Genomic DNA, 17,981 nt, shown 5'->3' with positions numbered 1-17,981 from the left:
ATGCCTGAACTATTCTTTTTTTCTTTGTTTTGTTTACTTTTGGAATTGTAATTTAACTACAATGTTCCTTCATTTCCATCCTTCCAAACCCTTCCGAATACCCCTCCTCATAGTTCCTCCCTGAGTGATTAAATTTAGCAACCTAGACTTGAAATATATCTATATCTTGTTATAGTTTATTATTCTTTCTGCCTGCATTTCTCCTAGCCCTTTGCTTATGGCTATCATTCATATGGAAGGTGTGTTTTACCTTGCCCTTACCTCGCCCTGTTAATGTTAGATTGTCACACCAGACTCCTTGTGGATGCTTAACAGTATGTGACGAAGGGATTAGTAAGTGAATACATGTTTCTATTGCAATATCTCCAGATCTGCAAAGAGCTCCTATGCAAATATGGCATCTTTCCTAAAGTCTCTGAATGTCTGCTTTTCAACAGCATGAGTAAAATGTTACTTCCAGCATTACAGATTATACTAGTTTTCTATGAGTTAATGATTTGTATGAAAATGCACTACTTGCCAATCCTTGTAATAGTAACATCCTTTTATTAAATAGTAAAGTTCTTAAGGTAGCATTTTCAAATAAAGTCTTCATGTCATAATTTGATAGTTTGGCAAGTTGATTGTACTCCTTTGTAAAGTGAATAGTTCTTCATCGTATTATAAAAGTGACAGATAGTGATATTCTCAACTAATATTTCCCAATGCTTTTTATATTAATATTATACTTACAGAAAAATGTAATATGTGGATGATTTAATTACAGATAATTGTGATACACTTGTGACTATACAGATTGTGATTTTACATGCTTCACAGATGGATTTGTAAACACATATGTGAATATGAGCATAAAGGTATCTGTGGCAAAACCATTTTCTATTTGCTAATCACGTTAGACCAGACTTTACACTCTCCTAAGGAATGATGGAATGATCACAATACTGAAATTTCAAAAACTAGATTTCTAATCATACATTTGCTGTAAACTCAAGAGATTTATAAACAAGCTGACTTCTAGAATGTACGCCCTGTTAGGGCAAAGGTTCATGGCCAAAAGCCAGCATGTACAAGAGATTGGGCCTAGAGTAAGTCTGAATAATGTTGTTGCATGGATGACCTTTCTGTGTATTTATAGCCCACATGCACATAAGGCTATGTTCCCTCCAATCTTACATTCTAAACCAATATGAAGTCCTTGTGGGTCTGAGCAAAGCAGATTCAGAACTGGGACTATTTATTAAGCTTCTACCAGGCCTTTCTACACCCCAGTCCAAGAGCACTCCTTTCAGGGATACTTGTTAATATAAATAGATAATATAAATAGATCAATGGGCGGGTGTCAGTTCTTTGGCCAGCTCCCACCTGAAGAAATAAACAAAGTTTGCGAATTATAAAAGGTACTGTTCAAGTTTACAGGACTGGCTGAATTATAAAAGTTCAAATAACTTCTCACCTCTATTTTCTTCTTACTCCAGCGTCTATCTCATGCACAATCTAAAAGCTATTGAGTTTAAAAACTGCCCTAGAACTACTCTTTGGGTATATCCTGCTTCTAGAAATATTAATATCTCAGTTTAAGGAGAAACAAATTAGAATTGGAATATGTGTTAGAAATTTGCTCTTGTCTTCTAGGAAACCCAAGTTGAACTCCTAATATCTATGTCCTTAAAATAGTCTGCAAATCCAGTTCTAGGGTAATATAACATCTTCCGCTGACGTCTGTGGGCACTGCACTTAGGTGAGACACATGCATAAAATATTTGGCAATGGAAGCGCACTCAATAAAGGTTATTTGTTTCTAACATTTTTCCTTGCAGCCATCAAGCACATATGTAACGAATGTTAAATATTTAAACCTATGTTTAAATAGTTTAAATCCATGTTTAGGAGACTTTAAAAAAAATCAGGTTTGGGCATTCAACAACTCAGTAACCTGGATAACCACATAGCCATAAAGTCCTGAGATCTGTAGCAACAGAGTCTTGCCAGTGCTAAACCGGACAAGGTCAGGTACTGAGGAAGGACACTGTCAGAAGAAGGCCGAAGGCTGACGACCTCTGGTCTTTTAAGTATCTCTTATTGTTCTGGGGGCCAGAGGCTGATGCGTTCTGGCAATTTAACTCTCTCTTGCTATTCTGGGGCCAAAAAGCTAATGACTTTTTGCAAGTTCACCAACAAAGAAGAAGGAAGGGAGGTGGGAGGGAGGGAGGGAGGGAGGGAAGGAGGTAGGGAGGAGGGAGGGAGGAGAAAACAAAGGGGGAAGACATTTAGGCATACATTTGGTGGATAGAGCAGAGCCACAACAGATACACTTTATTTATTCTCTCTATTTTTTATACGTTCATAGGAAAAAAAGCTCTTGATAAAATTACCCCCTAGATAAAATGTTACCCAAAAGAGGGGTTACAGAAGGATGTCAAAAGTTCAAAGCAGGTTTCATGCTATAAGCTCATTCTAAGTTCAAAGCAACATCTCACATGGCCTTGCTTTATCATGGTGCATATCCATAGCTTCATCTTTGGATCTGACCTGCAATGAATGCTTTTCCTTGACACAAATCTCTCCTATGCCTATTTCTCTTCTTAGTGTGATTTATGAAAGCTCATTGTGCAGCCTTTACTTACTATTCTAGGAGCACATTCTAGTCCTGATTCTAACATTAGCGCATCTTTCTGGCGAAACAATTAAGACCATCCCCTTAAGTCTTCTCCCTAAAACTATTTGAATCACATCAGGAACGCTATAAAGTCATTAATCCATCCAAACAGCATTAATTCATGAAAGTTCATCTTCATGTTGATCTGCAGGAAATCTGCCCAGTAGGGTGGGCTGGTGCCCAGGAATCTTTAGGTGACGTAATAATGGCAAGGAACACATATCAGCAGCGAGAAGCAATCCTGGGATGAAGTCTCTGGGGCTGTGCCTCTCCACTGTTTCCTGTAGCCATGGAAACAGAGGGCAGGAAACTGGCTTGCCACAGCCTTTCTTAGATGGCTTCTGTCAGAGTCTCATCATCATCAGAAAACCTGGAGAGAGCCCCAGGGACCTGTGAGCCACTGTAAGAAAAAACATGTTTGTGCCAGCCAATACCAGTGTGCTCCGCCTCTCTGCCTCCATTACCACGACCTACCCTACTGTACAGAACTCTTCCTCCTTGGCTTTCCAATGAAGCCATTGCTGCTCCACCCATCACCCTCTGTATTCTTCCTCTGCTCCCGTGTTCAATTCGTAGCACTTACTGCCAACAATAACATCATTGTTGTTTTCCCTTGTGTACATAAAGGGTAACGTAATCTTCATGCTAGCAGAATATCTGTTTTTAATATGTCTCTGCCATCTAGAATTGAGGATGATCATAAGAAGTTCTTCATCAGCAGTCACAGGATGGAAGGATGGATGAAAGCATGAATGGAAACCATGCTAACTCAAGACTTCTCACTACTGATCCTCCTAACAGTTTCTCCCTCAGCTCCCAACAGAGCCTCACCATTTACAGTCTACCCTCTACCCTCAGGCACTGGTTCCATTCTGAACTGATGCTCCACCCACGCCCTATCGCCTCACAAGCCCTTGGCAAACAATTGCCATAACTCCCTTGGTCTTGATACTTGAGAGTACAGAGCAAACATCGTTTATGTGAAGTGCTTGGGTACAGAAATGTTTCGTGGTTTTTATACTTTTTATTTTTATATGCATTGTGCTGTTTACATATTCAGATTAAGATCTTAGGGACAGGACTCAAGGCTGAACATAATGTTTGTATATGTCTCATACACATTTTACCCACGGCCTGGACATTTTAATGTAATGCTCTAAAGAAGTTTTTCACTGTTCAACCATGTGTACTGTATATATTGATCACATTTACCTCATACTTCTCCCCTTATCTCATTCCCTCTCCTCTCCACCTTCACGATTTTATTGTTTTTATACCCCACTGATTCTTCTTGGTACTGATCCAATGCTCCCGGTGTGGGCTATGTTCTGGAGTGTGGTTAGCATTACCAGGGGCCACTGCCTCAATAAAAGCAAAACCAATTTTCCCTACCCCAGATGCCCTTTAAGTCCACCTATATTTTGATTACAGCCTATTACAGGAGGAATGTTTTGCTTACAACATCATGTCATCGCCCAAAAAGTTTAGGACTTTTGAGGTAGTTTTGCTCTTTGAATTTTTGAATTAGAACATTCAGCTTGTATATCTATGGCTTTCTCCTATCTCTGAATTAGGGTCAGCCCAGTATGTACACATACCGAATGAAAGATGTTCTAACAGCACACTGATTTTTCTAAATGATGTATACCCAGGAAGCAAGCTTACTATATAAATGAATAAATACCAAAAGCATTTCCAGAGGCATGAATGAAGTTCCTGCCCTTTATAGGTATACAGAGTCCTTAAAAACAAAGTCACACAGGAAAGATGAGAGACCTAAAAAAGGAAGAAAAAAAAAGAAATAAAGGAAAAAAAATGCCTGGGTCCCTGGTGGAAAATTGGGACATCCTTATGAGTGTTGTGAGCACCGTAATGGCCACATTAATTCTTAAAGGGCAATTTAGAAATCACAGTGACTCACTAGCATTTCAGTCTCTAGGAATTTATTCTGCAAAAAAAAAAAAATCCCTATCATAACTGGAATGTCTGTAACCGGAGGCTTGGTTTACTTAGGAATCAGCATTGCTGTCTAGTGGAAGAATGGCCACTTTTGTATGCCATTTTAAATGGAATGAGAAAATTGTTTACTAGACTGAATAATGCCCCAATGTTGAGTTTGCTAGAACTCTTCCGGTTCTATTTTCTCAGTGTCCATCCGTGCATACAGTATATATAGGGACAGTACTGAACAGCCCTCACACGTCACCTGCGGTCCTGAATATTGATTTAGCTGCAAGTAGGTAACCGTTTTGTGGCAGGTATGTCTGAGCAAAGATTAACTAAGTGGGACAAGGAGATAAACACTGTTTCCAATGCTTGCTACTTCTGTAGTCCTTGAACAGTTTATAACATCCATGCATTGGCTTTAGCAAAAATAGCAATAAGAAGGTGAATGGTAAAAATGTAATAAGGCCATCGAAACGCCTAGAAGAATACGTAGAGCATGACATCTTTGATTACAAAACTTGAAAAAAAGAGATGCAGTGACCAAATGAGAGGGTAAGATGTCACCTTTGATACGACATATTTAGAAGTGTACTTGGGAAAGATAATGGGGAATGAAAATTTTATGTGTGCATATTTTATATAAGGAAAGCATTTATATATTTCAAATGTGTCTTAAAGCAGACAGCACAGAAAAAGTAAACCAGAAATGCATATGGAGCGTGTCTGTGGGGAAATGTTTAGTAGTTTATCTTACTGCTTGGCTTTGATCATATATATATACGATATATATGTACATATAATTGAGTCAGTATTTTAGATGTTTAGAGTTCATAAGCAACTGAAATGAGCCCAAACTTATTTTTATTTTCTTATGTACCAGATGATAGGCACATACCTATAATTCCTGCAGGTGGTGGCTGAGGCAGGAAGGTCGGGAGCTCAAAGCTGGCCTTGGCCACACAGAAAGGACTAAACCAACCTGAACTACATAGAAAGACTCTTAGTGAAACAATGGAATTAAAATAACGAGCTTCTGTACTGTGCAGATGGACACCCACTCACCCCAAATGCCAAGCAGGTTATGTGGCTGACTCAGAACGGTGGAGAGAGTCATGCTTCCCGAGAACGGGTAATTTATACCTGTCCTACCTAACTAGGCGACCCGTGCGCTATCCCCGACTAGAGAGCATAAACTCAGGTGTTGTAAAAGCTATCAGAGAAACTAAAGAACTAGTGCTCCTTCATATGAAGGTTGGTGACACATGGGCTTTTCATTTTGAGGAGTCTCCTACATTTTGTGGAGGTGGCCCGTTCCTTCAGGTCTGCTCAGTTGGACTATTTCAGATTAGGAACCTGTTAAGTTGCTCAGTATTATTCTCCGTGTAACAATCCAGTGCCCGATTCATTCTTTTTGGTGAAGTTGCCATAGGGGTGCTACAGTAGTTCGCTTCTGTCCACAGAGACTCGGAGCCGTCCCTGCCGTCCCTACCACTAACCTCTGAACAAAAGCACTCTTGGGGGAGACAGTTTATCATATTCTCTTCAGCCGTAGCTGCTCTCACCAAACATTTCGTGCTCATGAGAAGTGACTACGGCTTTCACAGAGCCAATGGCCATTCAGGAGGGGAAAAAAACGGCTAAACAAAACTTGGTTCTTGTTTCCCTTCTCTCCCATCAGAGTCGGGCCACAAGAAGTTGAAAAGCACCATCCAGAGGAGTACGGAAACAGGCATGGCAGCTGAAATGCGGAAGATGGTGAGACAGCCGAGCCGGGAGTCCACGGATGGCAGCATCAACAGTTATAGTTCGGAAGGAAAGTAAGTGACGTCTTGCTGCGTGTGGCCTAAAAGTGTGGGCTGTTTAGGACTTCTTCTTCTGAGTCACTTTTTCACATAACCAGAAGTTTCCCCACCTGTTCAAATCTGTCAAAGGAATAAAACGAGGTCCTTCACTGAGCAGACAGTATAGCAATGCCACATTTAATGAATTTTTTCACATAGGAAACATACGGCCTGGCTCTGCCACCAGAAGCACCTGAATAAAAATTTAGAATCGAAAAACTGATTTCTGATCTCCCAGTTTCTCTCCTAACCATTCTGAGCTATATGATGTTGTAAGCCTGATGCATTTTTACACATAGACCACTTACATTTTCCTGTTCTCAAAATATCACCAATTCATTTCTATCTTATCATGGGGGAAAACAGACTCTACCTCATTTTCCTAATTAAAGATTTTTAGTTCTATAATTGATTAGTTCTGAAAGTATAAAGACATTCTTTTTTTATTTGTGAGAACATTGACTAATTTGTGCAGTTACTTAACAAGATCTGCATTTGGGGGTTAAAACTGGATTCTTTCAGAGGAAATGCTTCTTCTAAGTATTATGTTTGCTTAGTGGGTTACAAGCGATGAAACACTTGCATGTTTTTCATAATTACCCAGCCATCTTAAAGCTGAATAAATTAGGGTTTGCAAAATAGCCTCCTAGGTAAAGGTTATGCCTGATGATGCTGTGAATCCACATAAAGGTGAAAGGAGAGAACTGGTTTCTGAAGGTTGATCTCTGACCTCTATACAGAGCCCTGGCAGGTGCAAGACTTCGAATGCACACACACACACACACACACACACACACACCTTACATCATACACACACACACACTAGTAATAATAAATGCAAATTTTCAAAATTGAAGACATTAAATATATTCTCCATAAGAAGTCGTGCTGTCCTATAATATTTATTAAATATACTAGCAGCTGTTTAAAATGCTCATGAGTAAACATGTAAAGTGAATGAGATTGAATTATAAATATCTAGGAAAGCTGACACATTATGAACTGTAACAGAGTCTTCCTGAATGGAGCCTCCGGCCTTAAAGTGAGAGTATAAACTGCCGGAAGCCTGCTCTAGTCAGGAAATGTGTGAGACCAAGGACAAAAGGCTGAGGGTCTCAGGCCTTGTGGGAAAACTTAACTCTCTAACTTTACTGTACTGGATGCTAGAAGCTGATAGCTTCTGAAAAACTGAATACTTTCTTGTTTATTCTGTGGTTAAAAACCAGCTAGTTTTGGAGATTAACACCTCAAGGTTTAACAGCAGGGGATTAAGTTGTTCTTCCCACCTGCGGGTCAATCACTGGAGTGCAAGGCTGAGAGTTCATTAATTCCTCCTCAGCTAGAGGAAGTTAAGCTTGTAGAAAGAAACACTCCTTTTGAAGGAGACTTGACTTTTTGTTTCTGAGAGAAAAGAGAAACTACTTTCTATTGCCATGCTTAAATCTTATCTCTCTTTGGGATACATGGTCAACATGGTATCCCAAGCAACATTTTTTTTTCAGAAGTTCAGAAGTTTAAAACTTAAATTCAAATCATAAATTGAACAAGAAGTTGCAACAGAGATGTTTACGTGTTCTTGCATTAAAGACTGGTTGTCTAATTTAACATTCATTTTCTGCCGATAGCTCCACGGGTTCATTAAGAGTTTAAAACAACAATTCTTATGTCATGAATTAGCATGGTTTTGTCAAGAGGCAAATCACCTGCCTTGAGTCTCTCTAGTATTAAATTTTTGTATAGATAAATCCAGTCAATATTTTATCCTTTATCCTTGTACTTACAATAAAATGTCCAATCCCTGTTTATGATTTTCAGTTATCAGATAATGATTTTACAACCAGCCTAGAAGAAATGTTTTCCCTGATCATAAATGTGATCCAAACCTGCTTTCTATCCTAGTGCAATTAGCCCATGACACATGAACGTTTACAGAGCCCTCTTTCCAGCACTTTCTATAGAGGGCTCAAAACTACTAGTATAAACTTGGGGATCTCTATAAAATGATTATTAGAAATTAAGAAGTAATTTATTTGTCTACCTAGTTTTACTACAAGAGAATACAACTTCATTGATCTGTAGAAACTCTGCCCAATATGGTGGGCTAATTCCCAGGGATCATCAGACTATTTAATAATAACAGGAAAGACATAATAACAAGAATCAATTATGCGATAAGAGTCTCTGAAGATCTTGCAAGTCAGTGTGCCCATCGCAGACCATGCAATAGATAGGCCATATTCAGAAAACCTTATTATTTTCTGTCTCTCCTAGATGGATTCTGATAATAAAACCCCCTCCTGTCAATCAGTTGAAGTGTTGAGCTTCACATGCTTGCCTCATGGTAACATGAATAAATAGTAAAAGCAACCGCCAACTGGGGTATACGTCCACCGATCAGAACTACTTAAAAAGAAACCAGCAAGAAGTCTAATTTGATTTTGCTCTCATTTATTTGCTGTAGCTTGATATTTCCTGGAGTTCGAGTAGGACCCGACAGTCAGTTCAGTGATTTCCTTGATGGGTTGGGACCAGCGCAGCTCGTTGGCCGTCAGACGCTCGCCACCCCAGCCATGGGTAAGCAATATTTTCTGCAGTTTTATGGTTGACAAGGTCATTTAAAATTGCATAGCGTTACAAATGAGAGAAGGTATTATGTTCTCACACATAAAGGATAAATGACACTGGAGGATCGCTGCACAGGTGCATGCTATGATTCACAAGACACAAGCTTAAAGAACAAAATAAAAAATGAATGCTTGAAAGAAGTACAGTTATTTGGCTTCATCACAGATGAGGCGAGGTTCACATCAAATCCATAGTTAGCTGTCCACCTGAAAGCCAGGTCTCTAGAAAGGGTATAGGCCTCCTCTTCCACTGGAGGCATTATTTTTCTTACAAGAATTGGAGGTTAAGATTGTGAGCCACCCTGGTTACCAACCTTTGTTCATAGTTCAGATGCAACATCCCATATCTACTTTGAAAGCATAGCTAAGCTGGATGTATATGGAGGATTTCTATGAGTAGGGAATTAGAATCACCCCATTTATTCATTAAAGCCATCAAGGATTGAATGCAATTTATAAGGATACAACAGTTTATAGAAATAAAAGTAAATTATATCGGAAGCAAATGACAAGCCCAATAACATCTTTTTTTCTTTCGTAAAAACAATAATGTAAACACAATCACCAGATACCAAACACAGATAACCAGCCAAAAAAAGAAAAAAAGGGAGATGCTTATTTTGAATACAAAAGCAGCAGAAAATAGAAACAAACTCAAAATGAGTCCATACATTAAATAGTTTGAGGAAAATTAGAGAGATGGCAAGGGTTAAAGACCACTCACTGCTCTCCCAAAGGAGCCTAGTTCATAAGACATACTAAGTGGCTAAAACTATAAACTCTACGGAGTCGAACACCTTCTTATGACTTCACAGATACCCCACATGGGGCAAGCACCCCTGAAGATGCTCATAGGCAATCTACAATCTTTAAAAGATCATATAGCTCGAGGAGCTAAAAGAGTAAGATTGAGACGTATGGGAGATAATGAAAAGTTATGAAAAAACTTGAGTTTTCTAGAAGTGATAGATGCAGTTAATATATTAAGTGAAAGATCGAATTATTCAAGCAAAGTTGAGGGTGGGGAAATTGATTAACTAAAAGATAAGCCTTAAGACCTTCTCCAGAGTTAACTGGAGAAACCAAAGAATGGAAAGAATGCATAGGGAGATAAGGAAAGGGAAAACAACACTGCTTGTGTGTCCCTGCATTCAAAGGTCATGGAGTGCTCTGAGAAGTTTGATGCCAGTATATCAATGACGGACACAATATGGTGGCATCTAGCAAAAATGAAAATGTGCACACACTGTAACTCAACAATACAACTTCTAGCTCTGTAGTCTCAGGGACTTCTCGGTAGCATACTTTGTAACAGTTCAAAATAGAATAGGCAATAACCCCAATCAAGAGTAAGTAAATTAAACGTGACATTCACAAAATAGAAAATAACACAGGGCTCTGGGGAGATGACTTAGTGACAAGAGCATGCGCTGCCCTTGAAGAGAATCCAACTCCACCCAGAACCCAATATGGCCACCCACAGTCACACAGCATCTCTAGCTTAATGGGATTTCCCGTCTTCCTCTGGCCTCTGTGGATACATGTACACACACACACACACACACACACACACACACACACACACACACACCAAAATAAGTTTCAAACATTTAACATATGGAATTTTATTTAAGTTACCAAGTTATTAAAAAATGTCACCCACCAAAAAGCACATGTGCATTCCCAAGTGGAATTGTGGCCATTATCACTTAACATGACCTTCACTAAAACCTTGGAAAAACAGTTCCAAATAGTTTCATAAATGAGTTTGAAAACCATAAATACAAGAGATTTATATCAAGATGTGCTTGAAACTCAAAAACCCTGCTTCCCTAGGAATCGATGAAATGCAGCCATTCATCACCATTGTGACAAAACAACCTATTTCTAGACTAATATCTGTTAGAAATGGAAAGACACTCTGCTGATAGGACACATAGGCACAGTTTTCACATTGGATACTAGGCAATACATGTGGCAGTTTTGAATGTCCAGAATGGGCACAGCTCTTATAATGGACATTTGGTGACATTTTGGAAAGCATTTTGACTGACTTAAAATCTGGAAAGTTATTATTCGTGATATAACCAACAAGTTATTTGACAATTCTATTTTGTTATTGTTTTGAGATTTTGTTTTGCTTTTTCAAGACAGGGTTTCTCTGTATAGCCCTGGTTGTCCTAGAACTCACTCTGTAGAGCAGGATGTCCTTTAACTCAAAGATTCACCTGCCTGTGCCTCCCAAGTTCTGGGATTAAATGGATGTGCCACCCCCACCCAGGTGGCAATTCTTATAAAATTGTTAATTATACATCCAATGGCAGTAATGTAAATAACCCATATTTCCCTCAACAGAAGTCTTCTTAAGTAGGTAAAAATGCTGTCCTGAAATGATCTGTGGTGTCAGTGCAACAAGAATACATTGTCATGCAGACAGTATTTATGCAGTTGTTGTCGTAGTCACCAAAATATTGCCAGTGGCTTCCTCTCCTAGTATTGAAATTCAGACTATTAGACCTTATCATTGCTCAGTAAACATGGTGTGTAACACAAGGGCAGGAAGACTCCACCAGAGTACACACATCCTGTGAACACCTCAATGCTGTGGTTAGCAATTCTTCAACTAGTGTGTACATCTCTAAAGATGGACGTGGGAACCATTGAGCTGGCTCCATGATAAAAGGTACTTCCTGTTAAACTGACGGCCTGGGTTCGACCCAAGATGCACATGGCGAGAAGAGAAAACCAAACCCTGGCAAGTTGTCCTCTGACTAAGACACATGCACACATGCACGCACTCATGCATGCACACTTGAAACATGCATCAAAGAACAAATGCAAATTATTAAAATTAAACATGGATTAATACCAGATAGAAACATGTAAGATACTTTAACAAACTGATTTGTAACCCGAGAAAATAAAGTGGATTTGAGAGGAGTATTGTCATCAGCAGTCATCTCCCGTCAGGGAGATAACAGTTCAGTATTTGTCCATCTTCCACCATCTTTTCTCCTCATCTCCTGACTTGAAGAGAAGCTGATATTTTGTTTTGTCTTCACTTGCAGGCGATATCCAAATTGGGATGGAGGATAAGAAGGGTCAGTTGGAGGTTGAGGTTATCAGAGCCCGGAGCCTTACACAAAAACCTGGTTCCAAATCTACACCCGGTAAGGAAAAGTTGCACCATTTTGGACTCTTTTAAGGTGTATTTTTTTAACTTTTATGTGTATAATGATACATATATGCGTGCAATGCAGTACTCATAGGGGTGTGTAGAGAGCATTGGACCACCCGGAACTGGAATTACAGACTGTAATGAGCTGCCATGTAGGTGCTAGGAACTGATCCCAGGTCCTCTGCAAAAGTAGTGCATGCTCTTAACTATTGAGCCCTATCTCCAGTCCCTGAGGAAAACCTAAATATGGAAAATCTTGATAACTTTGTTACATGTGGGTTTATGTTTGATCTTAGCCAAAAGGTTGCAAAAATAATGCATTCGAATCTTACATTCTTGATTTCGCATCATTTGATTGCTTAAAAAAAGCAATTTTCTGGGATCTTTGATTTTATGAAAATGGATCTGGGTTTTCTTTGCAGAATTATTCTGTTGAGAAGTATTGAGGAAATGCTATTATTCTTTAAAATAATTATAGCCATTTCTTAGGCTAAATATTTTTTCTGCATACCTAAAACTACAAAAGAAAAAAACATTAAGGTTTAAGATGTGGACCTGCACTTTCATGCCAGCCCCGATTCAAGTAAATGAGCTAAGACATTGCAGGGACATTTATTGGACATGAGGAAAGGCACAGAGGTGGTGCTGGGTGGATGGGCAGTAAGGAGCCGGATGTTTAGAGGGATAGAAATATACATGGTAGTTTAGGATACATCTAGTAAGAATCTCCAATCCCTGTAAGGTTTGGACTAATAAAAATAGAATTTAAGCGATACATTCTTATATGTCTACTCATCTTGGTCTAGCTCCCTATGTGAAAGTATATCTCTTGGAAAATGGAGCCTGTATTGCCAAAAAGAAGACAAGAATTGCACGGAAAACTCTCGATCCTTTGTATCAGCAGTCCCTGGTTTTTGATGAAAGTCCACAGGGTAAAGTTCTTCAGGTCAGTAAACTTCCCTGGGCTAATGACACAGCCATATCTGTCAGCTCACTGAAGATGTGGATAGCATCTAGGGAAATCTGTTCAGTAAAGCCTAGCTTATTAATGTTTGTGAGGAGAAAGACAGAAATGGTCAGTTTATAGTATAGTATGTATGGCATTAACAATACCTGATGTATATAGTAGAAGAAACAAAATTCAACACCTTTCTCTTTTCCTCTTTGTCCTTCACCTTTTTCCTTTTCTTGATACATAGCTATAAAGCATACAGTTAATGTAGAAATAGATAACGGAAATGCTGGTGGTAAATATGGATGATAGAAGATAGATAGATAGATAGATAGATAGATAGATAGATAGATAGATGATTATATAGATACAAAGATGATACTAGGTAGACAACTGATAGACAAATTATTAATTGACATATATAGATAGATAGCTAAGTGGATGATTAATAGATAGATAGATAAATAGGTATATATAGATAGATGGTTATAGATAAATGATAGATAATAGATAATTATAGATGATAGATAATTATAAATAGATGATAGATGATTATAGATAGATGAAAGATTATTATAGATGATACATAAATGATTATAGATAGATAAATGATTATAGATAGATGATAGATACATGCATACATACATATATACAGATACCATGGCAAAATGATAAGAATGACTGATCATTACCCAGTATCAGACATGAGCTATAGAATGGACTATAGAAAAGAATAGAGACAAACACATAACTCAGCAATGTTAGGTCCTGCCATACATACCTCTTTCAAAGTTTCTAATGACTTTGTACCCTAAATATAATTATGGTTTAGGATCACAGAAATAAAGTGCTTTGTCAGTGTACATTGAGAAACAGGGCTTGCATTCTTAGATGTGCAAAGCAGATGGATGGTCCAGTACCAAACTTTATATAGAGGACTCCAGGATTAGAACACTGACCCCAAGAGTACATGTCCTGGAAGGCTTGCCTGACACCAGTGTAGTTAATAGTAATAAGTGCCCATGATCTCATTTGCTCACTGTTAACCTGATTAAATCAAACTGTGGAGAAAATCATCAAGAGATACCACCCTCGCTTGTCTCCCATCCGCCCCTTCACTAACAAGTCTATAATTTAAAAGGATGCAGCATGCTCTCGCTCTGTTCACAGAAGCCTTGGAGAATGTTCTCCATGGCAGCTGCCCTTCTCGATTTGTAGTCTTAAGTTGTGTATGACCATAGCCTCACTGTTGTTTATTATACAAAAGCCGTGCATATATACCAGCATGTATGTGAATAAACACATACATAGACATTTATCTGCATGCTTTCTCTCAGATATTCTCGATTCTTAAGCTTTACCTACTCCACACTTTTACCGAATGTCCTCCTCACATGTGGACAAAAGGAAGTTCAAATTGACATTGCGTTTCTCTATTGCAGGTGATTGTCTGGGGTGACTACGGAAGAATGGACCACAAATGCTTTATGGGTGTGGCTCAAATCTTGTTGGAAGAACTTGATCTGTCCAGCATGGTGATTGGATGGTATAAATTGTTCCCTCCGTCCTCACTGGTGGATCCCACTCTCGCTCCCCTGACCCGCCGGGCTTCCCAATCATCTCTGGAAAGTTCGTCCGGGCCTCCCTGCATCCGGTCATAGTAAACTCCTATCCTTCCAGCCAAACTCTACATTTCAGGATAATTATCAGAACCAGATTATTTCATGATCAAGAGCATTGTTGGAGACAGACAATCAACTTGTGTTTTGCCTGTAGTAGTTTTTCGATAATATGTCCCAATTGTTGTTTAAAATATGGCTTCATATGACAGAACAAAGCAGTCAATCAAATTGCAGTAAGAATGGACAGACTAGTGAGAGCCACTTTACACTTCTTGCAAATAGGAAAAGCAAAAGAGGAAACCTCAAATTCACACACACACACACCAAATTGAACAAACTGGAAACTCTCACTCTGTGAAAAGGTGTACTTCACATGTTTCTGCACAGACCACAAGCAGTGTTGTTTCCCTAGTGTTTGAGATTCTTCAGTTCTGTGTGCTTTCGTTGTTTGTGTGCTGTTTGCTGATTCTTTTTCCCCCGTTGCCTCTCTTTCTCTGTCTTCACTGTATTTATTATTTCTGCTAGCTTTTTTTTTTCATTTTTTTTGTCTTTGTCTTTCTTTGCTTTGCCATGACAGGATTAGGTGGTGTTCACAGAGACCCTTCCTTTCTTTTTCCAAAAGCACCAAAAAGGGCTGAAGCAGTCTCTGTAGCATTTTCCCCGAAGTTTTCAAAAGCTGGGCGAGGCAAAGCCAGGGAAGGGTATCACAGGCAGTCACTTTACAGTTCTTCCAAGTCTTGTATGTGGAATTCCCACCCCTACCCTCCCCCCCAAAAAAAAGAATCACCACCCAAACTAGTAGTCACAGAATGACTTTTCAGTGAAGAGCATATCTGTTTGCATCCCAGACAATTTGTTTCTGTTTTCCATTGTTTGGCATGGAAGACTTTGAAGTCAATCTAGAGCCAATGCTGGGGATGTAGGCTAACCACATTATAGTGCTTCAGCAACCCCTTTTGCAATGCTGATAGCAAAAGGAAAAAGTGCTCATGTGGGGAAACCATGCTCTCAACCTCCCAAAATGGTGACTAAGAATGGATTTGAGCCTAAGACACTTTCAGCTATGCCCAGGCTGCTCAGCCATGGCCCAGAGTAGACCCATCTGCTCTGGGACGAGCATGGTATGAGCTGTTTAATATTGCACTGGAAATTCCAGTTCATCTACTCTGCACTAAATTAATGTTTTTATTGGATTTCAGTTTACATTTCTTTAAGGTCAATGCAAGCACAAAGTTTGATTTTTTTTTTAAATGCACAATATCTTACCTTGTGGGGGAGGGTGGGGAGAAAAAGAATACAACCAAATGCCAACTTGCATATTCTTCATTTGGGTTTTCTTGGCCTTGGATTTCCCTCGTGAACCCTCCATGTATGTGCTGCAGGCGCCGGGTCCTGCGGCTGCATCGATATGCCCCCTCCCCCCTTCCTTTGATGAGTCGTTCAACTTTTGTGATTTCACAGTTAGAGCAGCATGACTTGGAGCTGTTCAAAGCTGCATGCACATTTTGTATAAAAAAAATATATGAAAAAGAACGAAAAAACAAGCAAAGATACAAAAGGTTATTTAATAATGTATGTTAGCTCCACATAGGCCGGTTGTATGTTGCATGTAGTTGTACAGTCTGCTTGTTAATTACTATACCGAAATAACCAAGAAATCTAAGCCATCCATTTTTGTTATAGACATTTTGCAGGTTTTAGCCAGACTCGGTATGTGGGTCTGGGGTGAAATGTCTATAGATGGACTTTATTTTTTACCCTCTGGAAAAAACAAAAACAAAAAAACGTGATGTAGTCTGGACCAAAATTCCTTCTAATAAATATTTTGGTGTAGATTCCTCCTGTGGGGCTGTAACACATGTAGACACTGTGTAAACACTAGGTTTTAATCCATAGACATACTGCCTGCACCACGTGAATCATTTCTTATTATTTACACATGTCAGAATTACCTGCCCATTACTCCACGGGACACAGATTGACCACCACCCACCATGCTGTGCAGGAAGGCCTGAGGCAATCGGTGCACTTCTACTAGATTCCGTTCTGTCTTAGTGGCCAACCACCAAACCAACTATAATTGGGTAGTTATCTTTCTATTTTGACCACTTGTCTTAACAAACCCCCCACCCCGTGCTTTTAAATGAACTCCCCACTCATGTATGTAAACATGTTTAATAAAATTTACTTTTCATGTCAGTTGGCAGCCATCCGTGTTCTATGTTTTGCCAGTTTTCCACTGCGGGTCCTCCGGAAACGGAAAGGGAGGCTTGGGTTTGCTGTCTGCTGTGGGCATTTGGCTGGTCCGTCACTGCACTCTCTGTGTCTCCAGGGACGACCTGGAAGGCACTTTGCATTCCGTATGAGTATTCCCTCTGTCAGCCTAAGTGAGCACATGACTGTACGTCTGAAAAGCGGTATTATTAAAAACAATCTCAGTGAGAACCAAGTGACGGTTGTTTCTCTGCTGCTGTTTGAATGCTAATAAAAGGAGACAACTCTGTTGTCCGCTTGACCGAACCATTTGATTTTTTTTTTCTTTTTTTTTTTTTTTTTCCGGAGCTGGGGACCGAATCCAGGGCCTTGAGCTTGCTAGGCAAGTGCTCTACCACTGAGCTAAATCCCCAACCCCGACCGAACCATTTGAAGTTATATGACATACCGAAGAATCGATCTCTGCGCCTCTTGTCTAGTCTCTTGGCTCTCTCTCTTCGTCTTTTCCCTCTCGCTCATTACGTAGCTTATAGGCCCTTGCCTACAGTAGGCTGACCTGAAGTAAACTCAGTCTGCGCTGTTTGATATTACTTAGCCAATTGATATATACTGTTTGATATTACTTAGCCAATATTTAGGGCTTACGTCCCAAAATTAAATATTTGGAATACAGGAAAGGAGATGGCCTCGCCCCAGAGAGCCTCCTGACTATTAAGATTAATGATTGCATGAACAGTCAGTCAGGATGGCATCTGATGTGTATGTAGGAAGAGCCCACGGGAGGATGCTGGACCCTCACAAACACTTGTAAGTGCTGTTATGACTCCTGCTTGATACAGGCAGCTCCTCAGCTTAGATTACGGAAGGAGAGGAGGAGCTTACTGCTGAACGGGAAAGAGGCCAGACAAGATCAAAGCTCCAGCAAGCTCGACTTCCTGCTCCGA

General features: G+C 39.5%; 1 protein-coding gene across 1 annotated transcript in view; it reads left to right on the top strand.

Annotated features, from left to right (window-relative positions):
• Rims1 (regulating synaptic membrane exocytosis 1) overlaps positions 1 to 15,141 on the top strand; it is a 497,773-nt gene extending 482,632 nt beyond the window's left edge. The window contains 5 exon segments of the mRNA XM_032900856.1: positions 6,285 to 6,423; positions 8,909 to 9,021; positions 12,140 to 12,241; positions 13,056 to 13,195; positions 14,644 to 15,141. Coding sequence (XP_032756747.1) covers positions 6,285 to 6,423; positions 8,909 to 9,021; positions 12,140 to 12,241; positions 13,056 to 13,195; positions 14,644 to 14,862 — 713 coding nt within the window. The 3' untranslated portion in view covers positions 14,863 to 15,141.
• The last annotated feature ends 2,840 nt before the right edge of the window (positions 15,142 to 17,981 follow it).

This window comes from Rattus rattus, chromosome 4 (genome assembly GCF_011064425.1).
Source record: "Rattus rattus isolate New Zealand chromosome 4, Rrattus_CSIRO_v1, whole genome shotgun sequence".
NCBI classification, from domain to species: Eukaryota; Metazoa; Chordata; class Mammalia; order Rodentia; family Muridae; genus Rattus; species Rattus rattus.
This window is presented reverse-complemented; position numbering and strand designations above follow the sequence as displayed.